The 20,949-nt window shown below is 53.6% G+C and overlaps 1 protein-coding gene across 1 annotated transcript in view; it reads right to left on the bottom strand.

Annotated features, from left to right (window-relative positions):
* Positions 1–1,201: 1,201 nt before the first annotated feature.
* LOC111145382 (carbohydrate sulfotransferase 3) overlaps positions 1,202–20,949 on the bottom strand; it is a 29,088-nt gene continuing 9,340 nt past the window's right edge. The window contains exons 2-3 of the mRNA XM_022500250.1: positions 5,314–5,538; positions 1,202–3,837 (exon numbers count right to left, since the gene is read on the bottom strand). Coding sequence (XP_022355958.1) covers positions 2,544–3,837; positions 5,314–5,453 — 1,434 coding nt within the window. The 5' untranslated portion in view covers positions 5,454–5,538 and the 3' untranslated portion in view covers positions 1,202–2,543. The remainder of the gene's footprint in view (positions 3,838–5,313; positions 5,539–20,949) is intronic.

Below are 20,949 nucleotides of genomic sequence, written 5' to 3'. Positions count from 1 at the left end.
GAGTCCCTGCAAATAAGGTATTTTATGTCTCTTTGTCACAAAATAAATAAATAAAGTCAACTTGTAGTGTACAAATTGTCAATGTCCTGAGAAGTCCCAAAGGTCCATTCTCGGCACTGTCCTCAGAGCTCCGGGGTGGAGACCTTGGCTTGAGGCACAGGAAGGAAGAAGTCTGCTGTCCACACCAGGGCGGGGGTGGGGGGGGGCAAGAAGAGCCCCAGAGAGAGGTGCCTGCCTCCATCCCTGCCCCAGCCCCCACCAACCACAGGTGGGACGCAGTGCAGGGAGCAGGGTGGTGTAGGGGGAGGAAAACCCAGCACTTCTGGGCTCACCAGAAGGCTCTTGGGTCTCACTCTGCCCCAGAGTCAAGTTTTCAGGGCTGGAATCCCTTTGGACGCCAAATTTGAGCCCCTGCACCACTTATTCTGGGACTGGAAAGCCAAGACTGGAGACATCCTTGAATGACTGTAGTCCACGGTGATGGAGACCCAGCAGCTCCAATGCGGTCATGGGCACAGACCCCACAAAATGGCTACGGTCCTCAGCGTCTCAAACAGCAGCTTCTGGCCAGGACACAATCCCCATGGCAGCACCAGCTGGACTCAGATCCTGTTTCCCTTGTGTCCAAATTACTCAGACCGAAACTCAGCCCTCTGGGTTTGACAACAGGACAGATCTGACAGAGGAGTTGTCCAGGAAATCAGAAACAGCCCTAGTAAACTCTGCAGCTCTTCAAGGTCTGAGGGAGACCGAGTTCTGCTCCCCAGTGTGGGGACATTTGCTGCTTGGCCACAGGCCCCTGACCCCCCTGCCCCCCCCCCCCCAGGAAATTCATTTGGACTTTTGAGATGTTCAAATCTGGCCTTGTCTTGGGAAAGGGCGAGAGCTATTTTATGTTGCTTCTCGACACACAGCAAAGAACCCAGGTGGTTTCTGAGATTCATTTCGCGCGAGGCTCAAACAGAAAAGCCCATGGGGCACTGTAGGTTGCCATGTGGCCGCCTCGGCTCTGATCCTTCCTCCTCCTCCTCCTCCTCTCCCTCCAGTGGGAGCCAGAGTGCTCCCTGCTGGTCCTCCCAGCCCCCTCATGCCAAGACTGCTTCCAAGCTGCACTCTGGCAATAAGAAAATAAAAAAACACACAGCCACAAAACAAGATACCAAACTATAAATAACTTAAAAAAAAAAAAAACAAAAACCAACAAGTAGAACACCCAGCCTATCCCAAGTTTAGCAACCCTCTTCCCAGAGCCCTGAAAATTGGAATTCCAGACACTAACCATGCAACCACAGTGACCAACCACGAGGCTGACCTCTGTACCCTGTCTTCCCAGGGTCGGGGGGGTATCCTGATATGACTTCTCCCCCAAGAGCTCTCTGTACTCTCTTCTGGGCCCTGCCCCACATGAGGCCTGGCAGAAAATGGCGGGACTTGCCAGCTGCCTTTTGCCTCCAGTCAGGCCTGGGGCAGCCTTCACACAGGGTCATATTCTCAGGGATCCAGCCCAGCTGGGACAGAGTATTAGGGCTGCAGTCATGTGAGGGCTGGCCACCCCATTTCAAAACATCCTGCCTGCCAGCAGGGAGGACAGGAATGGACCAGAGGAGATAGCCAGGGGAAACCAAGGCGGGCAGGGGCCGCAGACTCGGCCCTTCTGGGTCTATCTTTCAGTTCAAACCTGGTCAGGAACAGGGTCATGGCCCATGACCGTGTTTCCTTCCCCATCCCCAGCTAATTCTAAAAATGTAATGAAAGGCTCCTCATTAGGGGTGTGATAGTTAAATTCTGTGGGAATAAAGCAACAGGGCAGCTTGCCTGTGTATGTGTGTGTGGATTTGGATTTCTATGTTGTTTGGGTCTATGTGTGGTATACATAGAGGCCTTATTTTTACACGTGTGTTTTATAGTTCCGTGTAGGGCTGATGTTCATAACCGGTACAGCTCTTCCATTTGTGAAAATATCGAACCGTTCTTGGTTGAAAAGCCCCAACTGCCATCCCCTGACGTTCTGGGCTGTTCCAGTCCCACCCCAGGGATCCATGCAGATTCCACACTGGATGGTGTAGAAATCCAGAAACTGAACTTTAAAGGCTGAGTACGACGGGAGGGCTGCTGTCGACTTGTCTGTGCCCACAGCCCCTTCCAGATCAACACTGGGACTCTGGCCCACAGGGTCTGTAGGCATTTATACATGTTTCTTATATTGTGTGTGTGAGAGAGAGAGACAAGAGACAGAGAAAGGCTTGTTGTCAATAGCTCTGGGCCCGGGTGCCTACTCAGGAGACCGCAGCTCCTTAGGTCCTGGCCTGGCGGCCCTCGGGGACAAGCACTGTCCCGCTCTCGGTGAGAGACCCCAGGCCACAGGCTGCGGCACGGAGGGAGCCTACTGCTCCATAAAGGCTGCCTGCCCCGCTGGAGGCCGCCCACCCGCCCGGCTGCCCTCTACGGAAGCCACCAGCTCACCGCTGGCCGTCGTAGGAGCGAGGCAGGCAAGGGCGGGTCTTTCCCAAGGAGGGGAGTGCGCGTGCGCGGGCCCGGGGCGCCTACGTGACCCAGAAGGTTCCGCGCTCCTCCAGCAGGCTGAAGGAGCGGTTGGTGAGCGAGGCGGCGTCCCGCGCCAGCCGGTAGCCAAAGAGGCGCATGGCGGGGCCGCAGGCGGCCTGCACCACCTGCGCCAGCTTGAAGGGCATGCCGAAGCGCCACTTCTCGAACTGCTCGGAGGAGTTCTTCTGCGTGGAGTAGATGCCGTTGCCGTCCTGCGCCGCCTGCGTGTTCCTCTGGATCCAGTCCTCCACCTGCGGCGTCAGGGGGATGCCGGCGAAGCGGTACATCTCACGCGCCTTCTGCAGCGGCCAGCGCGCCACGTCCTCGTAGCGCACGAGCATGTAGCGGCCGCGCAGCCAGGCGGGCTGCCGCAGCCCCAGCTCGGCGGACAGCCGGATGCTCTCGCAGTTGCCCCGCAGCCGCTGCACCTCCTCCTCCCCCAGGCGCGCCTGCCCCTCGGCCAGCCACTTCTTCCAGCCCTCGTACTTGCCCGCGAAGGCCACCATGCGGGAGGCCAGCACGGCGCGCGGGTCCCGCACCAGCTGGATGACGCGCAGGTCCAGCCGCGGGTCCTCGGCCAGCGGCTGCAGGAACTCCAGCTGCCGGATGCGCACGGCCTTGAGGGCCATGTGCTCCTTGCGGCGGCAGGCCTCGGCGGCCAGCGTCACGTTGAGGGGCCCGCAGCGGCGGTTCTTGCAGTGGTACTTCTCGAAGACCTTCTTGACGAGGGGTGTGCACACGGGCTCCTCGCACAGCGAGCGGCTGGAGCCGCGGCGGAACATGAACTGGGTCAGGTGGTCCTCGGGCAGCGGGCTGATGAAGTGCTCCAGCACGTACAGGTCGCACAGGAATAGCTGCTTGAGCACGTCGCGGTAGACCAGGGCCGAGCCCGCGGCGCTGGCGCCTCCTGACTCGAAGGACACGGTGCGCTCGATGTGCCACAGCGGCTCGAAGAGGTAGAAGATGTTGCCCTGCTGGTTGAAGAACTCGCCCACGAACGAGGAGCCGGTGCGCGTGGTGGCCATAAGTAGCACGTGGCGCCGAGGCCCGGCCCCCGGGGGTGGCGGTGGCCCCTCGTCCCCAGCTGCGACCTCGGCCTCGGCCCCGGCCTCTTCCAACGGCTCTACACCCAGCTGCAGACTGAGGTTTCGGAGGCGGCCCTGCAGCTGGGTGAAGGCCGAATCGAGCTCACTCAGGGATAAGAGGGACGCATTGTCGGCCAAGATCAGGGCTGGGTCAGTGCTGTTGGCATCAGCCAGGGGTTGCGGGATCTGCTTCAGCTTGTCTGACACCCTAGGAGGACAAAGGGAAATCGGAGTCAGCGAGTGACTAGGGACTCCATCCCTTGTGCACCCCGAAGCCAACTCCCGGGCTGATCACCCAGAGCCTATCTTAGCTGGGTCTGCCTGGAAGCTGACTTGGAGGCAAGGATTTGAGGGTTGTTAAGTAGTTTATTTGGGTCATGATCTCAGGAGTACAGGTAGAGAGATAGGAAGTGAGGGGGGTAGAAAAAGAGGTCTATAAAGGGTGATCAGGCTGTCCCTGTGGGCAAACCAATCCCCCTGGGGCCTCCTGGGAGACCGTGTAGAACACACAGGAGGATTCTCTTGCCCAAGGGACGTGAAAGGCCAGCTGGTGTTGGCTGCAGGTGTTAGCTTAACGGTGTGCAGGTAGAGAGGAAGTTTGCTGGTGGAGAGCTGCAGGGGCTTGCAGTAGGACCCTGTGGGCACAAACTGGAACAGTCCACACTGAGTGACACAGTGCCTGCTACACAGCCCAATTCCTAATCTATCCATGGTGGCTACTTTCTTGCAGGGTGTCGTGTTAAGAAAACAGGTCTAAGAAATCCTTCTGTGTTGGGGCGCCTGGGTGGCTCAGTGGGTTAAAGCCTCTGCCTTCGGCTCAGGTCATGATCCCAGGGTCCTGGGATCGAGCCCCGCATCGGGCTCTCTGCTCAGCGGAGAGCCTGCTTCCTCCTCTCTCTCTGCCTGTCTCTCTACCTACTTGTGATCTCTATCTGTCAAATGAATAAATTAAAAAAAAAGTCTTTAATAAAAAAAAAAATTAAAAAAAAAAAAAAAAGAAATCCTTCTGTGGCTAGCAGAGACACAGCAGAGACCCTGCACACACTAGTATACTGCCAACTCCAGGAGGGAAACATTCCCAGTGTAGCTGAGGTAAGTATGCACCCCTGGAATTTAGCAGTATACAACCTGGACAGCTGCACATGGCAGTCCTGCCCACCAGGGTATCTGTACCAGCAACCCCTGCATTTCCATGGGCTCACCCTCACCCATGGCTTCGGCTGGTGTAGTAGATGTGCTGTTAATGTGAGGCATCATCTTGCCAAGAAGGAAATTAGTAATAATCGCCATGGTCAGTAAGTACTGGATACCAACTGCATGCCAGCCACTGAGCTAAACGTTTTACATTTCCTAATTTAATCTTTGTAAGGAAAGCCCCATCGTTAGCCGTATTTTATGGAAGAGGAACTTAGGACACAGAAAAGTGAATTTGTCCAGGCCATCCCTACTACTAGAATGAGTCTGAATCAGGATTGCAATGCCAGGCTGCCTGAGTCCAGAGCCCCAGTGTCTCCCCTGTGCATTCCTGGGGATGTGTGCAGGACCACTGCCTGGGCACAGGAGGGGCCTATGATTATCAGTTTAAGGATGGCCTTTGTAGGTCCACAAAGAGCCCTATGGCTACCTCTTTGCCCCATCCACCCCTCCCTGATAAGGAAGACTTTCACACACTTGTATTCCTCACCTTGATATGATTTTATTTTCCTTTTCAATGAAGACAAAAACCACCACCACAAAAGCCAGGAAAAGAGCATATTTGCTCCTCATCCTCAGGCTGTGCAGAAAGTCCCGGCAGTCCTGGGGTAAAGTGAGTCCTTTCTCCATGGGGAACGGTGGGGCCGTGGGCTGTTAGCTCAGCAGCATCACTCGGGATCTGGCTTGCCGTCTTCAGGTGGGGGACATCCTCGTCCTGTGAAAAGACCTCTGGTCAGGACAACCTTGTCTGGAGGTGAAGAATGAAGAGTTTTCCCACCCAACTTTTGAGGGCCGTGGCCCAGCTTAGCAGCCAGAATCCCAGACCCACTCTCCCAATGGATGAGGTGAAATCAGGTCATTTAAAATGCTAATCAGCCGTTTAATTCATTCATCCCACTTCCATCAACTTATCCTTTGACCTCACACATAATTCATGGGCAAGGAGATGGAAAAGAATGTTCCTTAAACTAGAAATGCTTGCAACAAGAAAAGACTATAAAAACCTAAATAAAAAATGGAGATGGACCTATCATAATGATATATATACACATCTACATGAGATCCTTCACCTGGGTACTTCCAAAATCCCTCACATGGCCTCAGCCTTCGTGACATAGCCCCTCCTGGAGCAGCCAACCCCTACCTAGCTTAGGGTTCCCCCAGTCCCACCACCATGCAGACTCCCATTAGCATCTGAGACTGTCATAAGGTGAGCCGACTTGTAAGATCTGTTCACCGCTGATCATCCTTTTGTGGCATAAGGGGGTTTTGTCCAGGCCCCTCATTATCCTTTAGCACTGGGTCAGGCACACAGGAGACACCCGAGCACAGCTGCCGAACAACAGAAGGAATAAAGGAATGGATGAACCTCACCGGAAGCTATATACATTTTTAATAGCTGAGCAAATACAGCATTCCCCGAGGAGCCCATTTCTTGCATGCCTCTGCGCCATCACACACACCTGTCCTGCATCATGAACCCCAGATTCCAGCACAACACGGCCCCCTCCAACTCCATCCAAAAGTCTATGCGTTCTCCATGAGGATGGTCATTCATGGGATACTGTTTGCTCCAAGTGTGGGGAAGGCTTGTGACCTGGGTCAGTGCATCCAGGATCAGCTCTCTTCTGGAAAAGATTTCCCCACAGGAAGCAGCTGCCGTGGACGAGAGAGTAAGAGGGCAGGAAGGTAGGTGCTGGGGTCACACCTTCGTCACACAATGGAATTGACTAGAGGGACAGCCAGCGCATCTGTCCTTTGGGGAAAGCAGTGGGCCAGGGGCTCTGCAATACCAGAAGGCAGATGTGGAAGCTGGCAGCAGAGTGGTGGGCCCCGCTGTGCAGGGCAGAGGGGTGGTGAGGCTTCCCGAGTGTGGGTGTCTGAGGAGGGGCTCAGGAGGAGGGAGAGGAGACCTGCAGAGACAGCACCAGGGCAACTAGAATATTCCTGCCCCTTCCTAATTCTTCTGGGCTTTTCCCCACATATTCATTAAACAACGACTCTGTGAGCACCCACTCTGTGCCAGCCTCTGGTCTACGTACTGGGGATACAGCAGCCAGCAAGCAGAGCCAATCCCCGGCCTCATGGAGCTGACACTCGGGTTGGAAGGGCCAACTGGAATGATCTGGGGGGCTGAGATTCATTGAGCGCTTACTGCTCTGGGCCACGTGCCATGCTAAGCGCTTGATTTGCATTTCCTCCTCCGACCCTTACAGAGTCTGGTTAGGTAGCAGTTATCCCATTTTACAGATGAGGAAACGGAGGCTGACGGGTTAAGTAACTGTCCAAGGTTCCCCCAACAGGAGCTTTCATCATCCCTCCAAGACCCAGGTCATCTGAGCCTCCCAGTGCTCCCCAATCACCCCCACTATAGCATATATGGTTGGGCTTTCCAGCTGATGGTCTGCCTGCCTGTCCTCCCTTCCCAGAATCCGAGCTCCAGGAAATAGGGACCAGCATCTAGAACAGCACCCAGCATATGCCAGCTGCCCAACAAAACACAGGTGAACAAACCTGTCAAAGCTGATGCCTGGCTCGTGCCTGGCAGGCCGTCAGCGTGAGTTTGTGGAACACCCCATGGGGTATGAGGCCATCCATCTCTCTGGAAGGGTGATACTCAATGCTGAGTCTGCAGAGCAAAAGCGATTAAAATCCTGACTTCCCGCCCTCTCATCTCTTGGCTGGAGAGTTGCCTGTATCTGATGATGTGAGGGGAAGCAAAAGGAGCTGGGACCAGGAGTCCTGGGTTCTACTCCTTTCTGTGTGTCTACCATGCTGTGTAGCCTAGTAGGAGTGACTTAACTTTTCTGGGCCTCAGTTTCTTTACCCATAGCATAGAACCCCTGTACATAAGGCTGCCATGAGGAATAGTATCTGGGGCACGGTAAGTGCTCATTAACTACATAGGGGAGAAACGAGGAAGGAAAGGTAGGGGTCGGTGGAGGGAGTTGCTCTCACTGTCCTCTCCCTTCTGGGTCTTTGGTAAGATCAGAAGTTCAGCCGCCTCGATGATGAAAAGCTCCTGCACCTTCTCCTCCCCTCCTCTGCAAGCACTGTTTCTATTTTTGAGTTGCCATCCCAGTCCCCTCACCCCCCTGAATAATATAGGGTTCCTAAGAACCTTCCCAGCATTGCCCTAAAAGGAAGAAGCAATGGTAAAAACTCTTGACAGGAAACACAGGCAGGCTGCTGGTTCCTTTGCCCTGGCCCAGCAGGCTGCCCATAGCCTTAGCTCCGGAGGCCCAGTGGAAGGTGGACAGGCAGGTGAGGGAGGTTTAGAGGTCCCAGGAGCAATGTGGGAGGTCCTCAGACCCAGGAGCTGGGAGAGGGCCACAAGGGCCAGGAGGTCACAGGGTCACCAGGGAGGCAGATGGGGCCAAGACATCTGTCAAGGCTAGTCAAACCTCTGTGATGCTCCCTCCCATAACCCAGGGCACACTCTTCCTTCCTTCGCTCATGGTGAGAACGAAACAATTTTGCTTCTCTCAGCAGATGCCCCCTGCCAGTGGAGTACTCAATACCTTTCCTCCCCTGATACCCAGCAAGCGGAGTGACAGCCAAAGGAAAAGGTGGGATGCCAGCCGAGGTCCCATTTCCAGGACACCAGGGTCAATGGGGAAGAAGGCCAGAAGCACGGGTCAGCCCAGCTCTGCCAGGAGGCAGCAGAGGGTGGGACAGCTGCCCTTGGTCCAGTCATCCCCAGTGCTCAGCTCTGGAGCCCTCCCTGACCACCAACCTCCCTGGGGACCATCTCCCCTCCCCCAACACTTCCCTTCTCAGCATCTTGCTTCATTTCCTTCCTGGACAGAAATGTACTGGTTTCTTGCCAAATTCAACCACTGGTGTGTATCTTCCATGACAGGAGAGCTTTGTCCGTCTGTTCCACCCCTGTATTCTGTGCCCAGAATCCCCGTGCCCAACTCTGTCTGCATGGGGCACAGAGCAGGTGTTCGAGAATGCTTGTCGGATGAATGCATTTATGCCTTTTCCAAAGCATCTGGCCTGGCAGGAGAGGCTCACTCCTTCTAAGTTGGTAGGACACAGGAAGAAGGAACAGCAGCTGTTCCCTAGGTGAGTAAACCACGTGTGTGCTTACGGGTGTGTGCTCCGAGTATATGCCCCGAGTGTGTACTGCAGGCAAGTAACTACAAGTGTGTACCATGGGCAAAACTTCACACTTGGGGTTTCAAACATCGGGTCTCTCGAATTATCACTATCAATCCGGGATGTCATTTTGAGGATGAAGAAACCAAGCCCTGGGGCTTTCAGTTCAAGCCCCTACAGCGATGCGCTAATGATGGGAGGAGGGCAGAAAAGCCCCAGGGGTATTCCAGACAAATCTTAGCGAAGGAATAAAAAGAGAGTAGGCTGGGCTAAGGCCCCAACTCTACGCACCAACCTCCCTAACCTCCTCTCCCCTTAGGGGCCTTTCTGGCCAGGCCCCCCCCCGGCCCGCAAGGGACCCCCACTAGACAACAGTTTTCTACTTGGATGCCTCCCCTAAGGGAAGGTGGGGTCCCAGAGTCTGCTGGGAGCAAAGCTCTGATAAGGGACGGGCCCTGCCAGACATTGCATCAGGCAGCAAAACTCCACTCCCCTCACTTGCTGGGGCCCAGAGCCACAGGGCCGTCCTTCCTCCTCAAGATTGCTCACACTCCAGAGCTCCAGCTTCCTCTCCCAAGAACAAACCCCTCTAGGATCTCCTTAGGGGCATGGGCCCAACCTCAGCCAAGATAGACAGAGAAGAAGCAGCCAAAGGTAAAGGTGTGTCTCACCTGAGAGGCCGTGGATGCCCAAGAACTTGTGAGAAGCTGTGGGCCACCATCACGAGGTGGACCAGGGGCCAGAGGGCCAGCCTGGTGGGGGTGGGGCTGCACCAGCTCCACCTGGAACAGACCCCAGCTGCCCCTCAGTCCTGTTTTGCTCTGTGGGGATAAGGGGAACACACCCTACCCCCATTTGAGAGTCGCTCTATCAGGGCCTGCTCAGCCCTGTGAGCAAAGCATCCTGTGTGAACCCCAAAGCCAATCAGTGCATGAAGTACAGGGTCCCGGAGAATAGTCCTGGGCCTTCCAGCACCTCTCACACCAAGCCCAGGGCCCTGGGTGGGGTCGGTGCTGACCCTGCGCTCTGGGCTTTGCCCAGTCAAGGTCCGCAGTGGAAGCTGGTGTCCAGGATGTCCAAAAGAACAAAGTGTCCTTTCTACCACCCCCATGGACCCTGAAAAAACATGGCTCCTGTCCTAACACTGTAGAATGTCAGCACCTGAAAATTTTCTGACCTACCTTTACTCATTTTTTTTGTCTATAGAAGTTCAGGCTCGGAGAGACCAAGGCATACCAGTGGATGATGACAAAACTCTAACTACTACGTGGGTCTCCTGTCTCTCAGGTTAGTGATGGCCCTGTCCTCCTTTGTCACTCTGACTCTCATAGCTTAGCCTACTTAAAAAGCTTCATGACAGGGGCACCCGGGTGGCTCAGTTGGGTTAATCATCTGCCCTCCATTCAGGTCACAGTCCCAGGGTCCTGGGATTGAGCCCCATGTCTGGGCTCCCTGCTCAGTGAGAGGCCTGCTTCTCCCTCTGTCCTCTGCCTGCTCTTCCCCTTGCTCGAGCTTGCCCTGTCTCTGTCAAATAAACAAGTAAATAAAACCTCCTTATAGGGATGGCAAATACACGGCAGTCACACCACCACTCAGCAGTCCTGTGCCTAAAGCAGACATCACTAATCAATCAATATCCTCTCTGCAGTTTGAGACTCGATGTAGCCTCATACGCCTTCTCACTGCAGCACCAATCCATTAGCATTGTCCTGTGAGCAAAAACCGATTTGCCCTCCCAACTTTATAGGATCCTTACTGGCTACCAAATGAAACTCCTCACCACCTCTTAGTCTGGCATTCTACACTCTAACCTCACCGTGCAATGCCAGCCCAAACTCTTACATAAACCCTCCACTCAAGCACATGTGCCTTGTACACCCATCCTCCGAGCCTTCCATTCAGCCCAAGAAGCCCTTTACTGAACAAAACACGCCAATTATAATCCATGGGAAGGTTACTAAGAACAGCGAAGGCATCAAACATTTATTTGCAAACCACCCCCCAAGATTGCTTTTTCAGAAGAACTGCTAGGGATATAAGGTTCCTACAGCCCCACCCTTCTCCCCCACGTGGCTTGTGCCTTCCTGAAGGGGAGCGGAGGCAGAGTTATGGAGAGCTTAGGAAATCTCCCAGAACCTCTGCCAATCCATTCCATACCACAGCTGGCAAACATCTTTACACGGCTAATTTTATATTATTACTCACATGCCTTTATATGTTTTTATGAATGAGAGCCAAAACTTAAAAAACAGTCTCAGGGCTTCCCCACAAAATGTTTTTTGGGCTCTGTGAAAAATGTGGGCAAGCCCCCTGGGGTGTGTCTTGAGTGTGAACCTGTCCACTATGGGTACCACAGCCAGAGGTGGAGGCCGGCTGCCTAAGGAAAGCACGAGGGTAAATCGAGATGATACATGGTGCCCGTTTTTTTCACACATCAGACTGGAAGACAGCGTCTTCCGTGACCCTGTGTGCAGGTAATGTTAGGGAGAAAGAACTGGCAGACGGGCAAACACACGGGGCTCGCCAAGTGCCCACACGCCCTCCACCTCCCCTAGCCTCTGGGATCAGCAGGACGTGGGTGGAAGTGATGTGAGCCACTTCAGAGCCTGGTCCTTCAGGGGATCCCACACGTCCCTCAGGTCTTCTCTTAGCCACATTGGAGACCCCAGGTTACAGCTGGCTCAGTCCAGGTCCTGAGCTGCAGACAGGGAAGCCCCCCAACCTGCAGCAGAGGTGGTGTGAGGGGAAAATAAGCCTTCGTTGGGTAAAGCCACTGAGATCTGAGGGTCTGTTACTGCAACATGGCCCGCTGCATCCTAACTAATACACAGGATTCTCTTGTCATGCTGCTTGAGTGTTCTTTTTGAAGGACAAATTGGCACAACCATCCCAACTCTAAGTGTGCACACTCTTTGACCCAGCAGTTCCACTTCCAGAAAATTCATCCTGCAGCTACATGAGCACAGTCCCAACAAGGCCACACACAACAGTATACCGTTCGTGACTGCAGAAGGCTGAAAATAACCTTAGTCTGTTAACAGGCACAAACATAAAAACCCAAACAAAAAACTAGTGAGATAAATGAGGGTCCATTTGTCAGTGCAGTACTCTGCCGGGGTTATAAAGAGAGGAGGCAGCTGTGTATGGGCTGATGGGAAAAGCTGGTCAAGATACAAGGGATACAAACACAGGACGAGTGTGTGAGGTCCCGTGATATCTGTGTAAAGTCGGGGTGGGGACACAGCCATGCTGGTACGCACACTGTCCCTAGAGAGGAAAACAAGAAATTGGTTGAGAGTGGTTGAGGGGAACTGGGACACAGGGGTGGGAATGGGGACCCACTGTTTGCATACACCTTCTTGTATGGTTTGAATTTGTTACCATGTTTATTGGTTACGTTTTCCAAAGAAAAGGAGTGGTTATAGGGGCGCCTGGGTGGCTCAGTCGGTTAAACATCTGACTCTTGGTTTCAGCTCAGGTCGTGAATCTCAGGGTCGTGGAATCCAGCCCCACGCTGGGCTCCATGCTGAGTGTGGAGCCTGCTTAAGACTCTCCCTCTACCCCTCCCCCCGCTCATGCTCTCCCTCCCCCCCCACCCCAGGGAATGCACTTAAGCTGTGCACAGCAAGCAATCCCAACCCATGACCCAATGCCAATCAATTCGTATTGACTGCCTAGAGCTCTTTGAGAAGACGGAGGTCAAGCTTGTTCGCCATGGGATAGAATGTGGTGGTTGATTAGTGATGTCTGCCATGTGTGTAGGATGGGAAAGGGTGGACACAGGCATTAAATAGGGGCCACTTTTACTTTAGGAGGATAACCTAAGAAGGCTAGGAATCTCTAAGCCATGGAATTCTATTCTTCCCTCCCTCATGTGGTCTATTATTTCCATTTTGGTCATGCTCATTACTACAAATTCTGTGCTCATTTGTGGGCTTGGAAGCCTTTGTTTTAGTCTGATTGCTCTGCAACAGTTCAACCAGAAATGCGTTCAAGTCTGTATCCGTGCCTATTGAGTGCATCAGAGGTGAACATGTTCAGGAGAAGCCCGCGACAGCTGTGGGGGGAACGGGGTTGCCTTTCCTTATGGTCACATGGCTTTCCCATCTTGCTCTGCCTCTTTGCAAAGATTAACTCCACTACAGCATTTCTGGGACCCCTGGGTAGGCAAAAGCTCTCAACGCGCAAGCTCAGGAGCCCCTTCCCACTCTCGCCTACTTACTGACCTTTCTTGGGAGACTTCAAACCTTTCTGTGCTTTGAGTTTTACACACAACTTGGATGAATGTTGGGGATACTGAGTGAAAAAAAAAGCCAGTCTCCAAAGGTTACAGACTGCATGATCCCTTTTATGTCAAATTCTAGCAATGAGGAAACTGTAAAGAGAGAAGCACAGATCAGTGCCATCAGGAGCTACGGCAGGCGTGGGGGCAGGCGGAAGTGATTACAGCTATAAAAAGGGTACCACAAGGGGCCTCCGTGGTGCTCTATCTTATGTGTCAGTCAGTGTCAGTGCCCTGGCTGTGAACTTGGGCAAGAGTTTTGCAAGATGTTACAAGGGGAACTGAGTGCACGGGATCTTTCTGCATGATTTCCTAAAATTGCATGTGTGTCTGTAACGATCTCAAAACTGAGAACATTTAACAATTGGGGAGGACGGACTACACTTGCCATGATGAACACCGGGTGACGTCTGGAATTACAGAACCAGTATACTGCACACCTGAAACGAATACAGCACGGCATGTTAACTCACTGAAAAGAAAAACTTAAAAAACGTAAAAAGCTTAACTGAAAAGAGAAGGAAAGGAAAAAGTGTCTTATCACAGAGGCAGGGTCGAAACGGGACTCTGGAAATACAGCTGGAGGCAGGCAGTAAGACTTAGCAGAATGGCCGTCCTGGGGCAGAGACTGGATGAGTTGAATCCAAACTGGACCCCTGAGCTTGGCTTTTTGTAGAACCACGACTGGCCATACCCCTGGGGTCTGTTCATGTGCAAGGATATGCTTGGGGGCTTTTTGTGGGGGAGGCTGAGTGAGGATGAGGAAGCCCCATCCTCACAGCAGGAAAGAGAGAAAGGGGGGACTTGAGGGACCCACACAGTCTGTGACACCCCCTACCCCACCACCGGCTTGAAGGCCTGGCGTGGGCTCTAAGTAGGAGGAGAGACACTGGGAACAAGCAGAGGGTCCATGTGAGGCTACAGGAGACTTGGTGTGCAAATGATGCTGCCACCAGGCCCAGAGACCCCCTGGGGAGAGCTCAGCAGGTTGGCCAGGTGCAGCCTTGGCAATGGTGTAACACGGGCACTCACGGTGAGAACATGGGACCTCTGGGTTATCTCTGAACCACTCCTGGGATTTACCAAGGGGCGGAGCAAGCTTCTGGCTGCTTTGGGCCTTGGTGCAGCTCCCAGGCGAGGAGGAGGAGGAGGAGGAGGAGGAGGAGGAGGAGGAGGAGGAGGAGGGTTTGACCTAAGGAGGAACTTGTAAAAAGCTGAAAGTCGGGAAAGTACCTAGTAAGCCTCTGGATGATAAAAGCCGGGGATAGGGCAGGACCCATTAACTCATCTGCAGAGTACTTGCTCTGGGTCACGCAGGGGCCAAGGTGCTGGCAGCAGAGGGAGGGAGAGAGACAGTCCCCATCTTAGAGGAGCTGAACAATGATGAGCTAACACTGCCCGTGAACGTGAACGAGGCACTTCCAAGCACTTCACACGCGTAAAGGAATTTGGTCCTTAGCACAACTGAAGGAGGAAGGTGGGGCAAAGCCCTCCTCGCTACTACCCCTCACCCCCACTTAGGGCAAGGAGAGAACACACACCTGTCCTCGGGCACAAGGCAGAGCTGGGTTTTGAACCCAGGCAGTCTGGCTCCACGGTTCAGGAACCCAACTACTGTGTCCTATCACTGAGACAGCAGGTTTAACCCAGCCATGGGAGCTGCATGGCAGCAGGCAGCTCAGAGTTCCAGGCAGGGAACTTGTCTGCCAGGACCTGTCACCTGCTTGCTGTGTGACTTTGGACAACCCTCTAGACTCTGCCTGCCTCACACGCCTCAAAGAGACACACGTAACCTCCAATCCAAGGTTCTTGGCGTCTTGGAAGAAACATCTTTTGAAGGCACAAGGCCTTCGCTGGCCTCCCGGAAAATGGGAGCTTGCTGGCTGTCCCAGATAAGCAGCTGTTGCTGGCTGAGGGTGACAGCTGAGTAGAATGCTGCCACTCCTGCCCAAGCCTGTGGCCGGCTGGTGGCCAGCGGCCAGGTCCCAGAGGCAGAGTGGCCCTGAGAGACGGTGTGATGACAGGCAGCAGAGAAGATGGGGGGATAGTGCCTGTGGGCTCTGCTCTTCCAGAATCCAGTTCAAATGTGGCATTCTGAGACACCTCGGTGGCTCAGTGGGTTAAAGCCTCTGCCTTCAGCTTGGGTCATGATCCCAGGGTCCTGGGATCGAGCCCTGCATCAGGCTCTCTGCTCAGTGGGGAGCCTGCTTCCCCCTCTCTCTGCCTGCCTCTCTGCCTACTTGTGATCTCTGTCAAATAAATAAATAAAATCTTAAAAAAAAAAAACAAAAACATATGTGGCATTCCACCTGGGGGCCAACCTGGCCCACCCCATCTTTCCTCCACCTGCCCAAGCCCCCTACCCCCCAACTCTCCCCAGCCGAATTAACAAAGGACACAGGAAAGAGCGCAGTGGGGTGGGCCTTCGGATGCATTTATCTGTCTGGCTACAAAGGGGGGGGGCGGTGAGGTGGGAGACAAGTGAGACAAGTGAGGGGTTCTTCCTGCTCCAGCTCAGCCACTCACTAGCCTCGTGACCCCAGCTGACTGCCTCACCTCTCTGTGCCTCATCTGTAAAGAGTTAGGAAGAGGCCCGTATTCGTTCCCTGTAGCCGCTAACACACCACCATCAACTCAGCGGCTTAAAACAACACGTACTTATTTACCTGAAGAGTTCTGAAAGTCAGAAGTCTAAGACCAGTTTGGACTAAAATGAGGGTGTCCCACAGGCTTGCCTTCCTTCTAGAGGCCTTAGGGAGAAAATCTGCTACCTTGACTTTTGCGGCGTAGCTTCTAGAAGCTACCTGCTTTCCATGGCTCATGGCCCCCTCATCCATCTTCCAAGCTAGCAATGACTGGTTGAATCACTTTCTTCAGCCATCACTCTGACTTCTTCTGTCCTCATATCTCCCTCTTCTCAGGACCTGTATGCTGACGTTGGGCCCCCTGGATAATCTGGGGTCATCTCCCTATCTCAAAATCCTTAACTTAGTTCCACTGCAAAGTCCCTTGACCTTGGGAAGTAACACAGCCTCTGGGTGGAGGGGGGCGGATTATATATAGACATCTTCGAGGAGCCGGTATTCAGCCTCCCACAAGCACCTCCCTCATGAAATGGGGACGACCAATTCCATGCTTAGCAAGCTTAGTGTCTAACCAATAAGAGGCCCGGGATGCTTAATCCCAGCTGGGAACGAGGATCCCTCTGAGAGTTTTTACAAAATATCAGGGCCTGCGGTGCACTCTCAATGGGTGGGGGCAGCGGCTGCACAACGGAATTTGTAGCAGCTCCTTAGGGACTCTGTTGGGCAGCCAGGGATGGGGGTGACTCTAAGAGGCACTGAATTCATGTCAGCCATTATTCTTACTCCCCGCAGCTATGTAGCACTGAGCCTCCGTGCCCAGCCAGTGACCAATAGATGTTTGTTGAATTACACAGAACTGAATCACTCCCGGGGCCTCGAACTGCCCCCGGGATGGGATAGGAGGGGTGAGTGTCTCACTGTCGCTTCAGGGCCTGAAGAATGAGGTTCTGTGGCCGGAGGCCGAGGACTCAATCCACTTCACACCCAGAAATGGCTGCCTGGGGGAGGCGGGTGTTGGAGTCCATCCTCCTCCCCGAAGTCCAGTCAAGGGGGCCCGCCCTGGGCAGAATCCAGTCATCAACGGGCCATTGTTAGTGGAACAGAGGGGCTCTGTGCCCATTTAACACTTCCCTCCCTCACGAGGCTGCTTCCAGCTGAGGGCTGGCTTCTAGAGGACTGCAAGGCTGGGGAGGGGGCCCCAAGGCTGTGAAGGGGGAGGATTAGACGTGGGGGCTGAGAGTTCCCTGGTTGGAGGAGCAGAGGCAGCTTAAAACCTAGCCAGGCCCGGGTGCTGTTGCACGGGCTTCCCTGCCATGCCAGGAAGAGGTTCCGGGGAAAGCTGGGGACCCAGGGACAGCCACCGAAACCTAGCAGACCCCAACCAGAGGGAGGGGAAACAGCTTTCTCCATGTGGTGGTCATGCTTGACTTACCTTCTTCCAAAAAACCAGAAAAGGTGAAATCTACATGGTAAATGGCACCTTTCATTGCCTATAGAGGAACAGTGTTTTCAAAAGGGCTGGGAGGGTTTTATGTTCTGCTGGGGATTTAAGAGGTAGGTAATTCAACCAGGGCTGGGCATAAATGTGCCTTTGCTTTGCAGACGGTTTCTGCATTCGAACTTGGTATTAATAGCGTGAGCTGGATTTCAGGAGAGTGGTTTTTAAGATCCTGAAGACACTGCCTGACCGGCACCCTCAAAACATGTCAGAGACCCAAATTCTTGTGTTAGCCATCAGCGGTTCTCATCTGTTGACTAAAGCAAATCCTCTGAAAAGTGTCTGCTGGGAGTACAGGGCCTTAAAAGACAATCTCGGTTGTCTTTTGGATCTGAGTTGGGGTCTGGGGCCAGCAGCAGCGGCTGCACCTGGGAGCTTGGTGGAAATGCACATTCTCGGGGCCCTCCACAGACCTCTCCAACCAGAATCTCAGGGGGGTGAGCACAGCAAGCTGTTCCAACAAGCTCTCCAGGTGAGTCTGGTGTAAAGTTTGAAGATCACTCTTCTGGGGGAATAGTTTTCAAACTCCAGCTCACAATCAATTTGGTAGGTCAATAAGCTTTTTAAAAAAAGTTCGCCAGAATGGTGTAGAACTGAAAATGAGTGTATCATGTGTGATAGAGATACATATGGGCTCCATAAAACTTTTGTTTCAGTTCTGTGTATCTTTGTCTGAGGTTTTGGTCCAAAGATTGAAAACCACTGTTCTGGAGCTGGTATGTACCAACTTCAACCGGCTCCCCTTTTGTAACTGGTCTCTATCAGGAGGTTTTAAAGGGCAGAGCATCTGGGTTACCCCCCACCTCCAAGCAGCCCCCAACCCCGTCCCCACCACACTACCCTCATGGACACGGGGAACAGATGAGAGGGGCTGCTTTAGGGCACACAGCGTCCTTAGAACACTGGCCTAAAAGTTAAACTAAACTGCATTTCCCCAGGTTTATAAAACTTTCTGCCTCTCTACTGTCCCCTCTTCTATGTGTATGTGCCTAGAGAAGTACGAGCATGAAATAGCTAACTGGTTACATCTGGATGGTGGGACTGACGGGTGAGTCGTTGCTTTCTTCTATTTGCCCCTTTTACTTTAATTTTGCTTAGTAAGCATCTACCACTATTAATAAAAACTCAACTCATTCCTTAAAAAAATAAAAAAAATTAAAAAAACAAAGCTAAGGGTCCATAGGTGCATAGAAATAGAGACAAGAAAAGGCATTCCCACGGGAGGGCAGGCAGCCATTAAGCCCAGAGGCCAAGCTGCCTAAGGGGTCATCGTGCCTGGCCAAAATCTACCCTAAGGCTGAGCCCAAATCCCACTGTCCCCAGAGTGCTCCCTGATCTAGTCCCCACAGCCACAACCAGTCCCCCAGAGGAACAGCACTGCACACCCCCTCCCCAAACACACACCTCTGTCACCCTTTCCTCTTAGAGGCCCTTTTGCTCCTCCTGGTCCTCAGGCCAGCCCTGTACCCAGCCTGGATTTTTACCACCACCCTTGCCTTCATTCTCTAGATGAGAGCATAAGGTTCAGAGAAGCTAAGCAACCTGCCCAGGGTTACCCAGCTGGAGATGCAAGGCCAAGGCATGAAGGGCAGGGTCTGCTGACATTAAAGCTCCAGCACACTGCTCTCCTGGCACTATTTCTTTCTCTACCTTGCTCCATTCTTATGAATTAGAGTTAACATTTGCTATATAGCACCACATAAATATGTCAGGAAAGAAGGGAAGGATGCAGAGAGGAAGGGAGGGGAGGGGGGAAATGAGAGGAGCAGGGGAGGCCTAGGTCATCCTCAGTCTCAGCAGGAACGGCAATGAAGGGTGGACCTGTCCGTGTAAGCCCCAGCACCTAGGGGACCCTGAACATGCTCTCAGGCTGGCCAAGAGGCAGTATGTCTGGTCAGATCACCAGCGTGGGGCCCTGACCCCCCAGGCCACAGCTGCAGGCCCCAGCCCAGCCAGACAAGAAGGGAAAATGGAAGAGAGGCAGCTGGGAACGCAGGAGAAAGCCACCCTGGGAAGCTAAGGGGGATGCTGGGGCTGTGTGGGCCTTTGTGTCTCATGAGTGGAGTCCAAGGTGACTGCTGAGGGGGGCTGGGATGTGGCTGCCAGCACAGCCTGGGAGGGAGCACTCACCAGCTTAGCAATGACCCCGGGGCAGGGGTCACACTAACTGTCCGGGACAGCTACTCTCCAGCTTGTGCCTTTCACCTTATATCCATTTGTACTTTTCCTATTGTGTACCATGGGCATGTATTACTTAATTAATAAAATTTAATCAAACTAAAACAACAACAACAACATTAAAAGCAGGTACCAGTTTTCTACCTATAGAAGTAGAGGCAAAGTTCTTTTGGGGTGAGACTTTTATTTTGGAAGACATTTTAACAGGCCTTTGAATTTAAGCCGAGGCTAAGCCAGAAAGGACAATCCAGAGACAACGAGAAGTGAGACAGCCCCTATAGTCAAACTTAAGTCACTTTCCCTGCAAGAAAAGTGACAACTGCCCAGAAATTCTTACTGTGGTGGTTGGAGGGAGTACCTGGATTGGGTCCCCTCCCTTCTGGGTGTGGGGGGGATGGCCACCCCTGAAGCCGAGGGGTCCTGGGGGCTAAGGGGGGGGGCAGGGTCAGGAGGAACCACCCTGCAAGACCATGGAACCCTGGGGGATCCCCACATATCTGTGGAGAGGGCCCCTGGGGGTGGGCTAACCTGGGACTTAGGCATTAAAGGGGGAATGAGGGACCCCCTAAGAATCTGGCCCCTGTCTGTTGAGTCACATGCCAGGTTAACCCCTAAGCCAGGTATCTGGTGGAGGCCCTTTGTTTCCAGGCCAGGCCCACTAAGGGGGGAAGGGCCCAGCCTGGAAGACTGCAGAGGGCCCCTAGGCTTCGAAAGTGCTCCTGGGAAAATGGTAACTCATACTCTTCTCTCACCCCAGAGGGCCATTCTCGCAGCAACACGGGAGCCCAATGACTGCAGAATGAATTGGAAATGCAAGCCTGAGAACAGAACTGGCCGATACCCATTGTCACCCGTGTCGGAGGGGAGGCTAGCTCCCCACTCCTGTCCTTGCAGACAGAAGACTTCACGGTCTCGTTTCTCCTCTTTCCAGCCAAAGGAATTCAAGTGAGCCAGAAAAGCTCTCTAAGCCTCAGTGTCCTCACCTGGAAGATGGGGCTAACCATGCCTCCCTCGTGAGGTTGTGGAGGGGGAGGGCACCGTTTTGCACAGGGCTGGGCTCCAGCTAGGGCAGCTGGGGCGGACTGGGGTGGGCGGAGCTGGGAGCCCCAGCAGCAGCTGCTACAGCCTGGCATCCTGCGCCTGCGGGCGGGGCTGAGGAAGCTGGCGCTCAGCCCCTCTCTTGACTCACACTCCTTTTCCAGGTCTGGCCCACCAAAACCAGAACAGACACTCCCTGCACGCCTGTGTTCCTTCCAGAGAGGTAAGATTCACCCTCAAAGGGCCACATAATCAGGGTCTACACGGCCAAGGAGCTGGGTGTTTTCTGCCACTTCCTTGGAGATCCAACATCTCCATGAAACTCTGGGGAGTGATTCACACTACTGAAAGATGAAAACTGTCTGGGCACTTCCTGTCTGCGCCGCGCCATTTGGCAGGCCTGGGTTCATACACCCTACCTCCTGTGACTCACTTCATTTT

The sequence above is a fragment of the Enhydra lutris genome, unplaced genomic scaffold (assembly GCF_002288905.1).
Source record: "Enhydra lutris kenyoni isolate GAN:26980312 unplaced genomic scaffold, ASM228890v2 scaffoldscaffold12, whole genome shotgun sequence".
Classification (NCBI taxonomy): domain Eukaryota; kingdom Metazoa; phylum Chordata; class Mammalia; order Carnivora; family Mustelidae; genus Enhydra; species Enhydra lutris.
This window is presented reverse-complemented; position numbering and strand designations above follow the sequence as displayed.